We start from the raw sequence: 19,204 nt of genomic DNA on the forward strand, positions 1-19,204 counted from the left end.
CAGAAAACGAAGATCATGGCATCTTAGTTCATGAAGTGAGAGTCCCATCACTTCATGGCTAATAGATGGGGAAGCAATGGAAACACTGAGAGACTTTATTTTGGGGGGCTCCAAAATCACTGCAGATCGTGACTGCAGCCATGAAATTAAAAGACGCCTGCTCCTTGGAAGAAAAGTTATGACCAACCTAGACAGCATATTAGAAAGCAGAGACATTACTTTACCAACAAAGGTCCGTCTGGTCAAAGCTACGGTTTTTCCATTAGTCATGTATGGATGTGAGAGTTGGACTATAAAGAAAGCTGAGCACTGAATTGATGCTTTTGAAGTGTGGTGTTGGAGAAGACTCTTGAGAGTCCCTTGGACTGCAAGGAGATCCAACCAGTCCATCATAAAGGAAATCAGTCCTGAATACTCTTTGGAAGGACTGATGCTGAAGCAGAAACTCCAATACTTTTGGCCCCCTGATGCCAAGAACCAACTCATTGGAAAAGACCCTGATGCTGGGAAAGACTGAAGGCAGGAGGAAAAGGGGATGACAGAGGATGAGATGGTTGGATGGCATCACTGACGCAATGGACATGAGTTTGAGTAGGCTCCAGAAGTTGGTGATGGACAAGGAAGACTGGCGTGCTGCAATCCGTGGGTTTGCAAAGTCGGACATGACTAACTGACTGAACTGAACTGAACTGAACTGATGTTGTATTAATACAACCATCACCATTATCTATTTCCAAAACCTTTTCAACATCCCAAACAGAAACTCTGCACCCATGAAGTAATCATTCTCACCCTCCTAGGCCTTGATAACGCTTACGCTCCTCTCTCATTATGAATATGCCTATTTTATATGTCTCACATTAACCATCACAGCATGTAAGTGGAGTCATACTGGATCTGTCCTTTTGTTTCTGGCGTGTTTCACTTGGCATCATGTTTTCAACATTCATGCATGTTGTGGTATGGATCAAAAGTTAACTCTTTTCTAGGGATAAATCATACTGTTGCATGTAGACACCGTATTTTGCCCACCCATTTATCTGCTGATGGACACTTGGATTGTTTCCACTCTTTGGCTTCTGTGAACAATGCTGCTAGGGAACATTGGTGTACATATATCTGTTTGAAACCTCATTTTCACTTTTCGGTATATACCAAGGAGCGGAATTACTTTACTAGCGTGTGAGATGAGTGCAATTGTGCATATTTCCCATTCTGTTGTAAAGTAATGCTCAAAATTCTCCAAGCCAGGCTTCAGCAACACGTGAACCGTGAACTTCTGGATGTTCAAGCTGGTTTTAGAAAAGGCAGAGGAACCAGAGATCAAATTGCCAACATCCGCTGGATCATCGAAAAAGCAAGAGAGTTCCAGAAAAACATCTATTTCTGCTTTATTGACTATGCCAAAGCTTTTGACTGTGTGGATCACAATAAACTGTGAAAAATTCTGAAAGAGATGGGAATCCCAGACCACCTGACCTGCCTCTTGAGGAACCTATATGCAGGTCAGGAAGCAACAGTTAGAACTAGACATGGAACAACAGACTGGTTCCAAATAGGAAAAGGAGGATGGTACCCCACTCCAGTACTCTTGCCTGGAAAATCCCATGGATGGAGGAGCCCGGTGGGCTGCAGTCCATGGGATCACTAAGAGTCGGACACGACTGAGCGACTTCACTTTCACTTTTCACTTTTATGCATTGGAGAAGGAAATGGCAATCCACTTCAGTGTTCTTGCCTGGAGAATTCCAGGGAAGGGGGAGCCTGGTGCCCTGCCGTCTGTGGGGTCGCACAGAGTCAGACATGACTGAAGGCACTTGGCAGCAGCAGTAGCAGTAGCAGCAAGGCTGTATATTGTCACCCTGCTCATTTATCTTATATGCAGAGAACATCATGAGAAATGCTGGGCTGGAAGAAGCACAAGCTGGAATCAAGATTGCCGGGAGAAATATCAATAACCTCAGATATGCAGATGACACCATCCTTATGGCAGAAAGTGAAGAGGAACTAAAAAGCCTCTTGATGAAAGTGAAAGAGGAGAGCGAAAAAGTTGGCTTAAAGCTCAACATCAGAAAATGAAGATCATGGCATCCGGTCCCATCACTTCATGGGAAATAGATGGGGAAACAGTGGAAACAGTGTCAGACTTTATTTTTTTGGGCTCCAAAATCACTGCAGATGGTGACTGCAGCCATGAAATTAAAAGATGCTTACTCCTTGGAAGGAAAGTTACGACCAACCTAGATACCATGTTGAAAAGCAGAGACATTACTTTGCCAACAAAGGTCCATCTAGTCAAGGCTATGGTTTTTCCAGTGGTCATGTATGGTTGTGAGAGTTGGACTGTGAAGAAGGCTGAGCGCCAAAGAATTGATGCTTTTGAACTGTGGTGTTGGAGAAGACTCTTGAGAGTCCCTTGGACTGCAAGGAGATCCAACCAGTCCATTCTGAAGGAGATCAGCCCTGGGATTTCTTTGGAAGGAATGATGCTAAAGCTGAAACTCCAGTACTTTGGCCACCTCATGCAAAGAGTTGACTCATTGGAAAAGACTCTGATGCTGGGAGGGATTGGGGGCAGGAGGAGAAGGGGACGACAGAGGATGAGATGGCTGGATGGCTTCACTGACTCGATGGATGTGAGTCTGAGTGAACTCAGGGAGTTGCTGATGGACAGGGAGGCCTGGTGTGCTGCGATTCATGGGGTCGCAAAGAGTTGGACACGACTGAGCGACTGAACTGAACTGAACGGAACGGAAGGAGTGGAATTGCTTGAGCATATGTTTAATCCTGTGTTTAAGTTTTTGATGAACTGCCAAACTGCTTTTTATAGTAGCTGTGCCATTTTATATTGCCACCAGCAATGTCCAGGGAGAATCCTTTCTATTTTTAATTGATCTCCGGGATATTTATCTTGTCTTTGCCACTAAGACTATAGATCTTGGCTACTCTACCTGTCAAGTGAAGTGGTTCCTTGCTCTGTGAAATAATGTGTGCTATGGTATAAAAGGATACTGTGAGAATGAATTTTAATTCATATAGCCAAGTGAGTTTAGGTCCAACAAATGGTTTGTCTATGTATCCTTGAAGAACTATACAGAAAACTAATTAAGGTGATAGAATTTTATATTCTGTTTGCTAACTTATTTCTAAAAACGAGAAAATTCATGTTACCTTATAGGCCTGAATGAGCATGTAGATTACCCCGGGAGCTCCGTGGCACCAGTGGACGAGCAGATCACGACTGTCGTCCACACAAGGTGGGTAATTGCCTGAGGGGAATTTCAGTTGGCAGACATAGTCTACACTGGGCTTGACCAAATTATGTAGCTTCGCATGGCTCACTTGAAGGCTGGGCTAAGAACAAGAATGGGAATTATTAGTTTTGCTGAAACAAACAGTCCTTTTTAACACTCAAAGTGAAAGTGTTAGTCACTCAGTCCTGTCAGACACTTTGCTCAGGGATGGGTTTAAAAAGAGAGGAAAAGATGACCAAAACGAATTGGAAGTCATTAAATGGTTTTGGATTCCAGTCAATTTTTTCACTTACTGGGACAAATCAAAATTAGATTATCAGTTTACATCTGGAACCTTATATACATATTATTTTCAATATTTATTTTTACCTAGATACATATAAAAATTTCCAAAGCCAATGCTTAAGAATGTGAGCTAAGAGAAGTTTCCTAAGGTCTTATTACCTTAAGCACACTTTAAGGACCACAAAGAGATGCATTAGACAAATCAGGTACAACTTTCATCTAAAGTAGTAGAGGTGATAGTTTAGTCGCTAAATCGTGTCCGACTCTTTGAGACCCCATGGAATGTAGCCCATCAGGCCCCTCTGTTCATGGGAGTTCCCAGGCAAGAATACTGGAGTGGGTTGTCATTTCCTTCTGCAGGGAATATTCCCGATCCAGGTATCGAACCTGGGTCTCCTGCATTACTGGAGTGGGGTGCAGTGCCCTCCTCCAGGGGATCTTCCAAACCAGGGATTCAACCCAGGTCTCCCACATTGCAGGCAGATTCTTCACTGTCTGAGCCACCAGGGAAGCCCAAGAATACTGGAGTGGGTAGCCTATCCCTTCTCCAGGGGATCTTCCCACCCAGGAACAGAACTGGGGTCTCCCACATTGCAGGCAGATTCTTTACCAGCTGAGCTACCAGGGAAACCCCGGAACATGGCATATTCAGCTATTTTTCAGGTAAATAACACAAAATCCATTGAAAAGGCTCCTTAGTTTTGCTCTCTAACTGCGCCTTAGGCAGCAGATCCTTCCTTGTTTTCTACTGATTTTGTTCTTACTCCTGGAACTTCTTTCAATGGGTGTGCCTTATAATGAGGAGCAGTATTAATTCAAGGCATCTGCTGAAAGAGCAGAGCAGAGCAGAGGGCACTTCATATAGAAGAACAGGTCAAACACTTTCTCTGCACAAGTGGCATAAGGTGGGCAAGTGTGGTCACCTACAAATCAAACATCATCTCAAAGCACAGTGCCTTTTACGTTAATACACTTCAAATACACTTGGCAAGTGCTGTTGTTATTAAGTCATTGCATTGTGTCTGACTCTTTGCAACCCCATGGACTGTAGCCCGGCAGGCTCCTCTGTCTATGGGATTTCCCAGACAAGAATACTACAGTGGGTTGTGATTTCTTTCTCCAGGGGATCTTCCTGAACCAGGGATCGAACCTGTGTCTATGGCACTGGCAGACAGGTTCTTTACCATTGAGGCACCAGGGAAGCCCTTGGCAGGCACTACTCTTGTTTATCTAGGCCAGGTAATCACCGGAAGAGTGATGCGGCAGTTGACAGAAAAACCTGAGCTGGAGCACTTGTCTTCTTACCCGAGACAGTATAGCAGGAACCACATTCTAGTTTCATCATCACCACCTCTTACCTGCATCAGGTAGTAATAAATTCCTGCCAGGCCATGAGCAGCCCCCACATAATATTCTTGGTACCATTCAAACATCAGTGGAGTCTTTCCTGTGAACCTTCTCTTTCTAGTTAGGTCTTCTCCAGAAGTTAAGACTGTTTCACAAATCTACAGAGAGAAACCCAACCAGAATAAGGAAAGAATTAGAATGGAGTCAAGGGATTTTTGCTAACAGGTACTGGGGAACATGGCAAGTTAGACATCACCTTATGGCCATGAATGGGCACAGTTTGACTCTGTACTCAGAGAAGCACATGGGATTATTCTGCCTCAAAGAGGGAGAGTCTGGAAGATTTTGAACGCTTTTCACTACAGCTCATAAGAATTCACCTGTCAAAGAAAAATGAAACTCCCTCAGGAACAGAAGGAACACCTACACCTCAGAGGTCAGCTGTGGCCCTTATCTTCCTCTGAATGGCCCCTGAACTCTCACATGGAGCAGCTGGACTTCTTACCCTGAGTCACTCCCTTCAGGGTTAGGGCTAGGGTTAGGGTTGGGGTTAGCACCCCATGTGAAGCTGGTGGTGCTGGGATCATGCCTGACCTTCAGAGGTCAAGATCCACCTTCCCGGCCAGCTGCCTGGGATGTGCCGACGAGGGAAACAAAACCAACAGTTCAGGCAGACAGGAAGTGGGATCCTAAAAAGATGCCAGAAAGCACAAAATGTGGTACCTGCTGAATATGGCTCTGAGGAATCTTTTCCTCTCCAAAGTTCTTATTCACAAACAGAAGAGCACTGATGTAGCCCATTCGTCCATAGAGCATTTCACTTGGAGCATGGGGATCAATCTTATTTAAGTGAATTAGCCTGGGAATAAAAATACATGCCTAAGATAATGTGAAAGGGATTGGATGGAGATAGTTACTTAAAAATGGTACAATTAAAACACACACATACAAATATATATAGGGAGTTATATATATACACACATATGTGGGATTATTATTTATACTAAATATAGAAAATATAATATTTAAATATATTTACATAAAATATATTTAATTATATTTGCATATAAATTATATTGTATACTCTAAATATTAAGTAGGCTGGGCCAGACCATAAATGGGTAATCAGGGGTCAGCGATTAACCATCAACTACATTTCTTTTCTTCAGTTCACAAGGGAAGTGACAAATAAGAATTCAAAGAATGAAGAAACACATGATTATGGCTGGGACCACCTACAGTTTCCCTAGCCCCTCATGGCAGTATACCCGGAGACCAGCAATTGATAACCGAGAAGCCAAGAACTACTGGCTATTATAACATTCAGTTTGAGGAAATGACAAAAGTCAACACTCAAAGGGCCATCCGTTTCCATAAAATGAAATGCCTGCTGCACCCCAGTTATCGCCTTTCCTGGTTTACTTCTGAAATGTGTCATCTGGCCTGGCTGAAGTGTTTGTAGCAGCTTGATCCACCACTATCAGTTACACATACAAACAGCACAAAGGGATCAGTCAGGCTCCGTTTCCTCTGTCTCCCAGCATCTACTCCTTCCTTTCAGAAATAACCCTGGTTACCAATTTATTGTATATTCCGAGAATTATTTTATGCACAGATAAGAATACATAAACTTATTTATAAACATATTTCCCCAAATATTTTGTGACTCTACTTAACAATTCATCTTGCCAATCATTCCTGATCAGCACACACAGAGTAATCTTCTTTATCATAGGTGCATAGTATTCCACTGAATGACTATAATTTATTAGTTCCCTATTGATAGACTCAGTTCAGCTTCCCACCCAAAAAAGTTATTTTTGGTTCTGGTCCCAGGCGAAATGGAGTAAGCATATATCATCCTGCCTCTCACAGCACAAGTAGGTCCAGAACCTTCAGAAAATGTGTGAAGCTATTTGAAAACCCTGAAAAGTAAACAGTAGCTGGCAGAATGGGGATGACCAGAGTGCACTGCCAAACCAGTGGTGAGTTTACCACATTTTCCCTTCTGCTATTTCCCTGGCCTGAACTCAGTGCTGCTTAAAGCCTGGAAGTGTGCATCAGTGGGCTGAAAGAGTCCCGGAAGAAGCCCTTCAGTTCTGTCTCAGAAAAGAAGAGGAAAGGGAACTCTTAACAGCAGAGACTGGTAAAACACTTTATTTTTCTGTTCACTCCCCAGGCCACAAGCAATCTCATGCTGGCAGCAGAAGTGAAGGCAACTGGAGCCTACAGGGGCCAAAATTCCGAGAGAGGGACCTGTCCACACAGATTGGAGAGGCTGCAGTCCCAGGACTGTTGAGGGGGCAGGAGGCCCTTTGCCTCACTTCTCTTTCCAGCCCCCCCATCACTTGAACCTCCAGAGGCAGGCACAATTGTGGGAAGTGTGTGGCTGAGTAGGGTAACTGAAGCCTTGGGGAACCAGAAAGTAGGTGGAGTTCACAGAGGGATAAGAGCAAAGAGAAGCAGCTATACTTGTCGTCTGAACTCTGACAATGAACTTTTTTTTCTTTTTCTCTTTTGGCGGGGCGGCGGGGGGGGGGGGGGCAGGAAATATGATAGCGAGGGAAAATGTCCATGCTATTTTACATTTTTCATCACATTAAATTTTGAAAGCACATCTCAATTATCCCTAAATTATCCTATAAATTCAATGTGAGATCATTTTAACTATTAAAATGATTTAGGTTTTGATGAAACTTGACAAAATGATTTTGGTAAACTAAAAAAGCAAGGAGGGAGAGAGTGGGGGCTTCTGGAAAAGAGGAGTAATGAGAGGACACTAGTCTTACCAAAAAAAAAAAAGATCTCGTCATCAGGTAGCTTATGACACTACACATGCTATTTAATCTCTATACTTCAAATTTCTCAACTATAAAATGAATGATGCCTTCCATTTTAAACATTTATTTTTAAAGCAGTGAAGTATAAATAATGCCTGCATATGTATATTATCTAACTTTAGTCTACATACTAAAAATGTTTAATAAGCATTTGAAGTAACAAAAAAATCCTTCCCCTAGAATGACTGGTTGTATCTCAAGTATTTTATAAAGAAAGCTGAGCGCCAAAAAATTTGATTCATTTGAACTGTGGTGTGGGAGAACACTTGAGAGTCCCTTGGACTGCAAGGAGATCAAACCAGTCCGTCCTAAAGGAAATCAGTCCTGAATATTCACTGGAAGGACTGATGCAGAAGCTGAAGCTCCAATATTTTGGCCACCTGATGCAAAGGGCTGACTCATTAGAAAAGACCCTGATGCTGGGAAAGATTGAAGGCGGGAGGAGAAGGGGATGACAGAGCATGAGATGGTTGGATGGCAACACTGACTCAATGGACATGAGTTTGAGTAAGCTCTGGGAATTGGTGATGGACAGGAAAGCCTGGAGTGCTACCGTCCATGGGGTCACAAAGAGTTGGACATGAATGAGTGAGTGAACTGAAATATTCTAGTAAGGAATCAACATTCATAGACACCTGGCACTTCAAATAACTTTATCAAAATTTACACCAGAGGATCTGATAACATGAGCAGTAAAGAATGTTAGGAAATACTGGTGGAGTGAGTGGCGAAGATGGGTGGGATGTTTGGGAGACGGTACAGGCTCTAGCCACTGTTTGATGAGTAAGATCCAAGAAGGATCAGAGGAGGATGTGGTTTTTATCTGCCATCTCCAGGGCAGAGGACTAACTGTGTGCGTGCGTCTTCTTCCTAATAAATGTTTGTACATTTGGTAGAGTTTGCTTAACTGCTTGTGCCTTCATTTACTCAGTGGTAAAATGAAGGTTATAGCTGAGAGGGTACACAGCCCCCTACCTCTGATTTCTGGAGGCCACCAATATCTACAAACGACGAAAACAAACAGGAAAACAAGAACCTAACAATTGCTACCACCAGGCTATACATCAGTAGACAGAGAGAGCTAGCTCTGAAAGGAAGGTACTTGTGAAAGAGAAGACAACTCTCCTCTCCTGAACCCTCCCCAACCACTTCCACAAGACTGTGGTGGGAGGGGAACTCTTAGGATTAAAAATGAAGAAGACACACTTTAACAAGCAGAATGATTTTTTGTTGTTGTTGTTTACAGCAGCTTTATTCACAATTACCAAAATTCAGAATCAACCCAGTTGTCCATCAGTAGGTGATGAGGATAAGTGAACTGGGGCACATCCAGAGGAATGAGACAATTTTAGCAAGTAAAAAGGGCTGGCAGTTATGAAACAATAACTGAGAAGAAGTTAGGAAAGCGTCCTTAAGGAAACCTACTCCCCTATAGGAAAGAGAGGTTTGAAAGAGCTTGGCTGGTTGCAGTTACTGACAAAGTTAAATGTTTCCATATTTATACCTCAACAAATGGAGTCATCTCAATCAAATTGGCTAAACATGCAAATGCTGGCTCATGCATTTCTTTTGCATTAAAACTCTCAGTGGAATAATGGTTATTAGTAATAGGGACACAGTGGTCAGAGGTTGCTTTCAATTTTCTCATAATACCTTGCTTGACTTTTTTCCCTCTCCAATGCCAACAGGGTTATCTGGTCTATAACCACAGGGTAGTTTTTTTCTACTTTAATACCCCCCCTCATCCCCACAAATCTCTAATATTTTTAAATAATTTAAAAACATTTATTAAGAAAAATTCTGTTTTTTTTTTCTCACTCCAGAACTGGAAGCTCAGTAATGTTGAGAACGTAATAAATAAAATCTGTTAACTAGATACAAACTCAACTGTTGCAGTAAACAGAATAAACATCCCAGAGTTTTCATAAGAATTTATTATAAAGTATTAATATAAATGCCTCAAACTGTATAGAATTTAGAGATAGAAAAGCACTTTTGATTTTTGTAAAGGGTATTACTGAAAGAACTATTCAAAGAATGAAAGCACTGGCAATTTTTTAAATAAACACTGCTCTATGGAAGTTACTAAAAACAATACATATTGCATTCACTCCAATGATGTTCTCATCTAAATAAAATGTGTTTGAACCAGTGAATTAAAAAATACCATTCTTTTATTTGCCTTTGTCATGACCTGCATCACCGCTAGCTGTGTGCTTAGTCGCTGTCATGTCCGACTCTTTGTGACCCCATGGACTGTAGCCCACCAGGCTCCTCTGTCCATGGGGATTCTCCAGGCAAGAATACCGGAGTGGCTTGCCATGCCCTTCTCCAGGGGACCTTTGCAACCCAGGGATCCAACCCAGGTCTCCCACATTGCCAGCAGATTCTTGTTTGAGCCACCAGGAAAGCCTGATGGCTTCCACAAGGAACCACTAGGTGGCGATATATAATTAGCATACCAATTATTTTGCAACCAAACATTTGGTTATTCAAAGGAGATGGCAAGTACTTATTTTCAAATACTTGAAAATGAAAGTACTGGTCAGTGCATCTCATTATAATGAGTACTTAAGAAGGAAGTACCTCACTTTTTTTATGGATTTGAACTCATTAAAACTCACTAGCTGCATTTATCTAACTGAAGAAAGCTGAGAGCTGAAGAATTGATGCTTTTGAACTGCGGTGTTGGAGAAGACTCTTGAGAGTCCCTTGGACTGCAAGGAGATCCAACTAGTCCATTCTAAAGGAGATCGGTCCCAGGCGTTTTTTGGAAGGAATGAAGCTAAAGCTGAAACTCCATACTTTGGCCACCTCATGTGAAGAGTTGACTCACTGGAAAAGACTCTGATGCTGGGAGGGATTGGGGGCAGGAGGAGAAGAGGACGACAGAGGATGAGATGGCTGGATGGCATCACTGACTCGATGGACGTGAGTCTGAGTGAACTCTGGGAGCTGGTGATAGACAGGGAGGCCTGGTGTGCTGTGATTCATGGGGTCGCAAAGAGTGGGACACGACTGAGTGACTGAACTGGACTGAACTGAACACAGTGTTCATAGGGCACTATTTACAATAGCCAAGACATGGACGCCACCTCAGAGTCCAGGCATAGATGAATGGATAAAGAAGATGTGGTACATATATACAATGGAATATTACTCAGCCATTAAAAGGATGAAATAATGCCATCTGCAGCAACATGGATGGACCTAGAGATTACCATACTAAATGAAGTAAGTTGGGCAACGAAGGACAAATAGTATACAATATCCCTTATATGTGGAATCTAAAAAATGATAGAAATGAATTTATTTACAAAACAGAAACAGTCTCACAAACACAGTTAACAAACATATGTTTACCAAAGGGGAAAGGGTTGGGGAGGAATTAATTAGGAGTGGGGTTCACATATAAATACTACTATAGATAAAACAGACAATCAACAAGGATATACTATGTGTAGCACAGGGAACTCATATATATACATGTATATGTGTGTGTGTGTGTGTGTGTGTGTGTGTGTGTGTATATATATACATATACAATCGTTTAATCACTAAGTTGTGTCTGACTCTTTTGTAACCCCACAGACTGTAGCCCACCAGGTTCCTCTGTCCATGGGATTTCCCAGGTAAGAATACAGGACTGGGTTGTCATTTCCTTCTCTAGGGGATCTTTCTGATCCAGAGATTGAAACTGTGTCTCCTGTTTAGCAGGCAGATTCTTTACCACTGAGCCACCTGGGAAGCCCATATGTATATAAAATCAAGTATACTTCAATAAGTGCTTCCCTGGAGGCTCAGACAATAAGAATCTGCCTGTAATGCTGGAGACCCAGGATTGATCCCTGGGTCAGGAAGATCCTCTGGAGAAGGGAATGGCTACCCAGTCCAATATCCTTGCCTGGAGAATTCCATGGACAGAGGAGCCTGGTGGGCTGCAGTCCATGGGTCGCAAAGAGTCAGACACAACTGAGTGGCTAACACACGCTATACTTCAATAAAAATTTAAAACAAAGTCAGAAAGAGAAAGACTAAAACAATTACTAAAACTAGGGCTTTTAACATCATGCTTTAGATGCTATATTATTAAGACAAAATGAAGCAATGATAGCATTTATTGATCATAATGGTTATTTTATGTATTTTCAGAAACTCTCAAACCCAGAAGCGCATCACTGCAGCTCCACTTATTTGTTTTGCTATGTGGATATTAACAGCAACCGATCTTTAGAAGAGACAAGTCACTGAAATGTCACTGAAGCAAGAACAAAGACATAAAAACAGGATAATTCTGTTCCACTCCTAGCAGTATTTCCCCAGTGTGTTACTGGGAAGAGTTTTTGCTTTTCATCATCAAAAGGTTTGTAATTTTTAAAAAAGAAGTCCTTTTCTTCTTCATTGCTACAAAAGAGAAAGGGTATACATTTTCTGACCAGAAATCCAAAGTTCGTCACTCTGAGTACTAGCTTGAAAGCATGCTGTGTGTGAGGGTAAGTCACTTAACTGGGCACAAAACAGGCAATGCTCTTTATTTATGTAGTAGCACCAACTATCTCTGTGTAGAAGGAAGGGAGAAAACAAGTATACTTGATTTATACTGCTTGTATAAATCAAGCAGTAGGAAGAACTGGCACTATTTGTTAGCTTCCTCTCCACTTGCCTCAGCCAACTGCCAGACAGCTTTGAACAAGAACACACCTATGTATACACATTCCTTTCGGGGAGTCACAGACCTCTCCAAGAAAAGTATAAATGTTCTCTCCAGACTGAATATAATTCAGGAGTTTTCTATATACCCCCGGAAGCCCTAAGTTTCTCAAGATCCCAAAGCTAAGAAGCCCTACCTTAGGGAAACACTGATTTCTTTGGATTTCAATTTGTCTAAGGATTAATCCCAAAGGCCCTTTGGTTTCTAAAACTCAAGATCATGGTTCTGGGAGACTGCTATATTAAGAAAATACAGGAATGGTAAGCTGAAATACAGTGCTGGCAGTGGAGCACATGGATGGCACATGGAGAATATGAATGTCTCTGGACACAAAAGGACTGTGCGATGAGCGGAAGAAGGTTAGGCACAAAGTAAAACAAGGAAGAGGTGGTGGTGGTTTAGTCACTAGGTCGTGTCCGACTCTTGCAACCCCATGGACTGTAGCTACCAGGCTCCTCTGTCCACAGGATTTACCAGGCAAGAATGCGGGAGTGGGTTGCCATTTCCATCTCCAGGGGATTGTCCAGATCAGGAATCGAATGCAGGTCTCCTGCACTGCAGGCAGATTCTTTACCGACTGAGCTACCAGGGAAGCCTGGTAATCACAAGTTTAATAAATAGGTGAGCAGGTTTATTAAATAACCAATGTCATCAAGTAATTTTGTATTTCCTGAAGTTAAACTGAAAAGACTGAAATTTTTCCCTTAAAAGGGAGGAGATGTGAAAGTAATTTATAAATAATTCTGTTTCTTTTTGGTCTGCCATGAACTTCAGGAATCTAAAAAATCAAACCTGAGGCCCAAAAGAGGTATTTTCCTATCATACACCTGCATTCTATATTTTTAACCTTAAGTCTATAAATAAAATATTGCTGAAATGTCATAAAACAAAAAATGATATAAATAACACTTTTAATATCAAAGTATCAAGAAAAAAGACATTTTATTCTAAGTGTTTTATAATAATCCAATATTAATAAATGGTATTCTTCCCCAAAGAGTGTTTCTTAGAACAATAGACCCTAAGATGTCCTGACATTGCCTGAGACAAGTATGGCAAATTCTGCTCCCTAGAGTCACCTGAGTTTCCCATGAGTTTAAAAGCTACTGAAGACTCTGAGCAGCCAGTAAAAGCACGCATGTAATTTTAATTAGTATTTCCACACTGCATCTGAATACACAAATCTTGTTTTCATTTAATACCTAATAACATTCGTCACTTATGAAACTATTACTCCTTGGGTATACACAGTTTGAGAGAGGCTGACATTATATGTAGAATATAAGTTCAGTTCAGTTTAGTTGCTTAATCGTGTCCGACTCTTTGCGACCTCATGGACTGCAGCACACCAGGCCTCCCTGTATATCACCAACTCCTGGAGGTTACTCAAACTCACGTCCATCGACTTGGTGATACCATCCAACCATCTCAACCTCTGTCGTCCCCTTTTCCTCCTGCCTTCAATCTTTCCCAGCATCAGGGTCTTTTCTAATGAGTCAGTTCTTTGCATCAGGTGGCCAAAGTATTGGGGCTTCACCTTCAGCATCAGTCCTTCCAATGAGTATTTAGGACTGATTTCCTTTATGATGGACTGGTTGGATCTCCTTGCAGTCCAAGGGACTCGCAAGAGTCTTTTCCAGCACCACAGTTCAAAAGCATCAATTCTTCAGCACTCAGTTTTCCTTATAGTCCAACTCTCACATCCATACATGACTACTGGAAAAACCATAGCCTTGACTAGACGGACCTTTGTTGGCAAAGCAATGTCTCTACTTTTTAATATGCTGTCTAGGTTGGTCATAACTTTTCTTCCAAGGAGCAGGCGTCTTTTAATTTCATGGCTGCAGTCACTGACTTCAGTGATTTTGGAGCCCCCCAAAATAAAGTCTGTCACTGTTTCCATTGTTTTCCCGTCTATTTGCCAGAAGTGATGGGACCAGATGCCATGATCTTAGTTTTCTGAATGTTGAGTTTTCAGCCAACTTCTTCACTCTCCTCTTTCACTTTCTTCAAGAGGCTCTTTAACTCTTCTTTGCTGTCTGCCATAAGGGTGGTGTTATCTGCATATCTGAGGTTATTGCTATTTCTCCTGGCAATCTGATTCCAGCGTGTGCTTCTTCCAGCCCAGCATTTCTCATGATGTACTCTGCATACAAGTTAAATAAGCAGTCTGACAATATACAGCCTTGACGTACTCCTTTCTGATTTGGAACCAGTTTGTTGTTTCATGTCCAACTCTAACTGTTGCTTCTTGACCTGCATATAGATTTCTCAGGAGGCAGGTCGGGTGCTCTGGTATTTCCATCTCTTTAAGAATTTTCCACAGTTTGTTGTGATCCATACAGTCAAAGGCTTTGGCATAGTCAATAAAGCAGAAGTAGATGTTTTTCTGCAACTCTCTTGCTTTTTCGATGATCCAATGGACATTGGCAAATTTGATCTCTGGTTTCTCTGCCTTTTCTAAATCCAGCTTGAACATCTGGAAGTTAATGGTTCACATACTGTTGAAGCCTGGGTTGGAGAATTTTGAGCAATATTTGGCATTGGTTTTTTTTGGGATTGCAATAAAAACTGACCTTTTCCAGTCCTATGGCCATTGCTGAGTTTTTAAGGCTACTACAATTTATTTTTATGAAACTTAAGAGTGATTTATTGAATGAGACTTTCTTGTGAACCTCTAAAGCAGAGGGATCCTCAGCAAATAAAACCAGAAATACTAATGCTATTCTAATAGTAATTTGGCAAAACAACTACAATACTGTAAAGTAATTAACCTCCAATTTAAAATTAAAAAAAATATGGCATATAAGTATATGAAAACATGCCTCTCAACATATGTCATCACAGGAATACAAATTAAGACAGTGAGATACCAATATACATCTATTAAAATGGCCAAAATCTGGAACACTGACAAAACCAAATACTGACAAAGATGGTGGGAATGCAAAATGGTACAGCCACTCTGGAAGACAGTTTAAGTTTTTTCCAAAATGAAACATAGTCTTATCATACAATCCAGCAATTATGATCCTCGGTATTCTACGCAAAGAGCTGGAAACATATGTCCACACAAAAACCTGAATATGGATGTTTTTCACAGCTTTGTTTATAGTTGGTAAAACTTGAAAGAAACCAAAGTGTTCTTCAATAGGTGAATGAATACATAAACTATGGTACCTTTAGACAATGGAATATTATTCAGTGCTACAAATAAGAGCTATCAAGCCATGAACAGACATGGAGAACTCTAAATGCATACTATTAATGAAAGGAGCCAATTTGAAAACGCTATATACTATACGAATCCAACTCTATGACATTCTGGAAAAGGCAAAACCATGGAGATGGTAAAAACAACAATAGGAAGAAGGGAGGAGAGATTAATAAGCACAGCACAGAGGATTTGAAGGGCAGTGAAACTACTCTGCATGATACTGTAATGATGTATACATGTCATTATACACTTATCCAATCCCATAAAATGTACAAAGCCAAGAGTAAACTATAGACTTTGGGTGTATGATGTGTCAAAACAGGTTCATCAGCTGCAGCTAGTGTGCTCTGTGGAGGATGTTGATAATGGTGGGGGGTGCGGTGGTGCTATGCATGTACAGAGCAGAGCATGTACGGGAAGTTTCTGTACCTTCCTCTCAGTTTTGCTGTGAACTGAAAACTGCTCTGAAAAGTCAGGTCTGCGAAACAACAAAACAAAATAAAACAAAACAAAACAAAACAAAAACCTTTGCTGGAATTGCAACTCTCTGTGTGTTATTTTTCACAATAAACTGTGGAAAATTCTGAAAGAAATGGGAATATCAGACCATCTAACCTGCCTCTTGAGAAACCTGTATGCAGGTCAGGAAGCAACAGTTAGAACTGGACATGGAACAACAGACTGGTTCCAAATAGGAAAAGGAGTATGTCAAGGCTGTATATTGTCACCCTGCTTATTTAACTTCTATGCAGAGTACATCATGAGAAATGCTGGGCTGGAAGAAGCACAAGCTGGAATCAAGATTGCCGGGAGAAATATCAATAACCTCAGATATGCAGATGACACCACCCTTATGGCAGAGAGTGAAGAGGAACTAAAAAACCTCCTGATGAAAGTGAAAGTGGAGGGTGAAAAAGTTGGCTTTAAGCTCAACATTCAGAAAACGAAGATCATGGCATCTGGTCCCATCACTTCATGGGAAATAGATGCGGAAACAGTGGAAACAGTGTCAGACTTTATTTTGGGGTGCTCCAAAACCACTGCAGATGGTGACTGCAGCCATGAAATTAAAAGACGCTTACTCCTTGGAAGGAAAGTTAAGACCAACCTAGACAGCATATTCAAAACCAGAGACATTACTTTGCCAACAAAGGTCCGTCTAGTCAAGGCTATGGTTTTTCCAGTGGTCATGTATGGATGTGAGAGCTGGACTGTGAAGAAAGCTGAGTGCCGAAGAATAGATGCTTTTGAACTGTGGTGTTGCAGAAGACTCTTAAGAGTCCCTTGGACTGCAAGGAGATCCAACCAGTCCATTCTGAAGAAGATCCCTGGGATTTCTTCGGAAGGAATGATGCTGAAGCTGAAACTCCAGTACTTTGGCCACCTCATGCGAAGAGCTGACTCATTGGAAAAGACTCTGATGCTGGGAGGGATTGGGGGCAGTAGGAGAAGGGGACGACAGAGGATGAGATGGCTAGATGGCATCACTGACTCGATGGACGTTAGTCTGAGTGAACTCTGGGAGTTGGTGATGGACAGGGAGGCCTGGCGTACTGTGATTCATGGGGTTGCAAAGAGCTGGATACGACTGAGTGACTGAACTGAACTGAACTGTGTGTTAGAATATTTCGGGGGGAGTCTTGGGCTTCCCTGGTAGCTCAGCTGGTAAAGAATCCACCTGCAATGCAGGAGACCCTGGTTCGATTCCTGGGTTGGGAAGACTAGTGGAGAAGGGATAGGCTACCCACGCCAGTATTCTTGGGCTTCCTTGGTGGCTCAGCTGGTAAAGAATCTGCCTGCAATGTGGGAGACCTGGGTTCGATCCCTGGGTTGGGAAGATCCCCTGGAGAAGGGAAAGGCTACCCACGCTAGTATTCTGGCCTGGAGAATTCTATGGACTCTAGTCCATGGGGTCTCAAAGAGTCAGACATGACTGATCGACTTTCACTTTAACAGTACAGCATGCGGAGTTGCATGGCAGACAGATTTCCTCGTAGAATTCTGAAAGTGTTCAATAAACTTTGCTAAAGCAAAAACTGTAATTTGTTGGTATAAAAGTTTCATAATTCTTCATGATTCACAAGCTTCTCAGGGCTGCCCTGATTTATACTAAAATGAAACTGGATTTGCAAGTCATTATTTCTGAGAGAAGAGCCATTTTGGCTCTGTGATCCCTTGCGAGGCCTCTCCCAGCCCACTAGAGCACATGCACCACATTTCTTCCAGTTCCTGATCCTGGACAGCACCCTGGACTAGTAATCACATGACTAGGCTTTTGATCTCATTTATGGTAAGGAACTGACGTTTGATCTTGAACATGTCAGTGTCATTACATCTTGCAATAAATAAGGATTACAACGGTTGTTTCTTAACTACAACTCGGGAATAATTTGAGAATTGATCAAATGACAGCAGTAAGATTTACTGCTGAGAGAAAAGTAAATTCAATAAAACATTCTTCTGCTAACACACACAGAGTTACGGCAAAATGTCTAGACAGTTATTCTCAAAAAGAAACAGGATTACCGGGTGATGCACTCTTCCGCCTGCTTCTCATTGTGCATTTTGTGATGCACCACAGCAGCCACTGCCAGTGGTCCCCCGTCCCCGCAGAGGAAGGTGATGGAATGCTTGCTCAGAGAGTTCAGGCTTTGCTTGACGTAGCCATGTGCCATCTGTAGGTAGGTGGGGTCCCCGAACACATCATAGAGGTGTAAGTAAAGCACAGCAATACCTGAAAAGCGAAAAGAAGATCATGTACGGATAAGGAAAGAGCAGCTGACCGTATTATTCTGGGGTATCGTCTACTCAGCAGTGTTGATTTTTGATAAGCTAACAGCAAGTATATAAATTATCTGGAAATTCAGATGACCTTAGTTCTAGACTCAGCTTTCTTACTAAGCAGCTCTAAGAGCAGTAGGAAAATACTCACGTTTTTTCAGTTTCCTCATCAATTCAAAATTAAAATAGGAACTCTCAGAACTCTCAACCCAAGTTTACTATGAACCCTTGTTACACTCCAGCTACTGTGTTCATTTTTTCTTTTGAGAGTCCCCCTGTTTTATTTATTTATTCACTGCCGCATGGGGCTTTCTCCAGCTGCGGCGAGCGGGGGCTGCTCTCTAGCTGCAGTGCACCGGCTTCTCATGGTGGTGGCGTCTTGTGCTGGGGAGCATGGACTTCAGGGCGCTTGAGTTTCAGCAGCTGCGGCACCTGGGCTCAGTAGCTGTGGCTCCTGGGCTCTGGAGCACAGGCTCAAGAGCTGTGGTGCATGGGCTTAGTTGCCCCATGGCATGTGGGATCTTCCCGGATCAGGGTTGAAACTTGTGTCTCCTGCTTTGGCAGGTGGATTCTTTAACACTGAGTCACCAGGGAAGCCCCTGACGTATTGTTTTTGATAGTAAAAATCATACGTCACCAATTTTTGGTATAATCAATCATCACCTATCTATTTTACAAATAATAATTTCCTTAATAATAAACAAGAAATGTTTGTTCTTATGAGCTGAAAAAATTCAAAGACTGGGGAATGAAAAACTCAATTTTTCTT

General features: G+C 41.9%; 1 protein-coding gene across 1 annotated transcript in view; it reads right to left on the minus strand.

Annotated features, from left to right (window-relative positions):
• LANCL1 (LanC like glutathione S-transferase 1) overlaps nucleotides 1-19,204 on the minus strand; it is a 49,892-nt gene that overhangs the window by 9,886 nt on the left and 20,802 nt on the right. The window contains exons 4-7 of the mRNA XM_068967911.1: nucleotides 18,181-18,388; nucleotides 5,610-5,745; nucleotides 4,898-5,044; nucleotides 3,172-3,354 (exon numbers count right to left, since the gene is read on the minus strand). Of these exons, the coding sequence (XP_068824012.1) occupies nucleotides 3,172-3,354; nucleotides 4,898-5,044; nucleotides 5,610-5,745; nucleotides 18,181-18,388 (674 nt within the window). The remainder of the gene's footprint in view (nucleotides 1-3,171; nucleotides 3,355-4,897; nucleotides 5,045-5,609; nucleotides 5,746-18,180; nucleotides 18,389-19,204) is intronic.

The sequence above is a fragment of the Capricornis sumatraensis genome, chromosome 3 (assembly GCF_032405125.1).
Source record: "Capricornis sumatraensis isolate serow.1 chromosome 3, serow.2, whole genome shotgun sequence".
Taxonomy (NCBI): domain Eukaryota; kingdom Metazoa; phylum Chordata; class Mammalia; order Artiodactyla; family Bovidae; genus Capricornis; species Capricornis sumatraensis.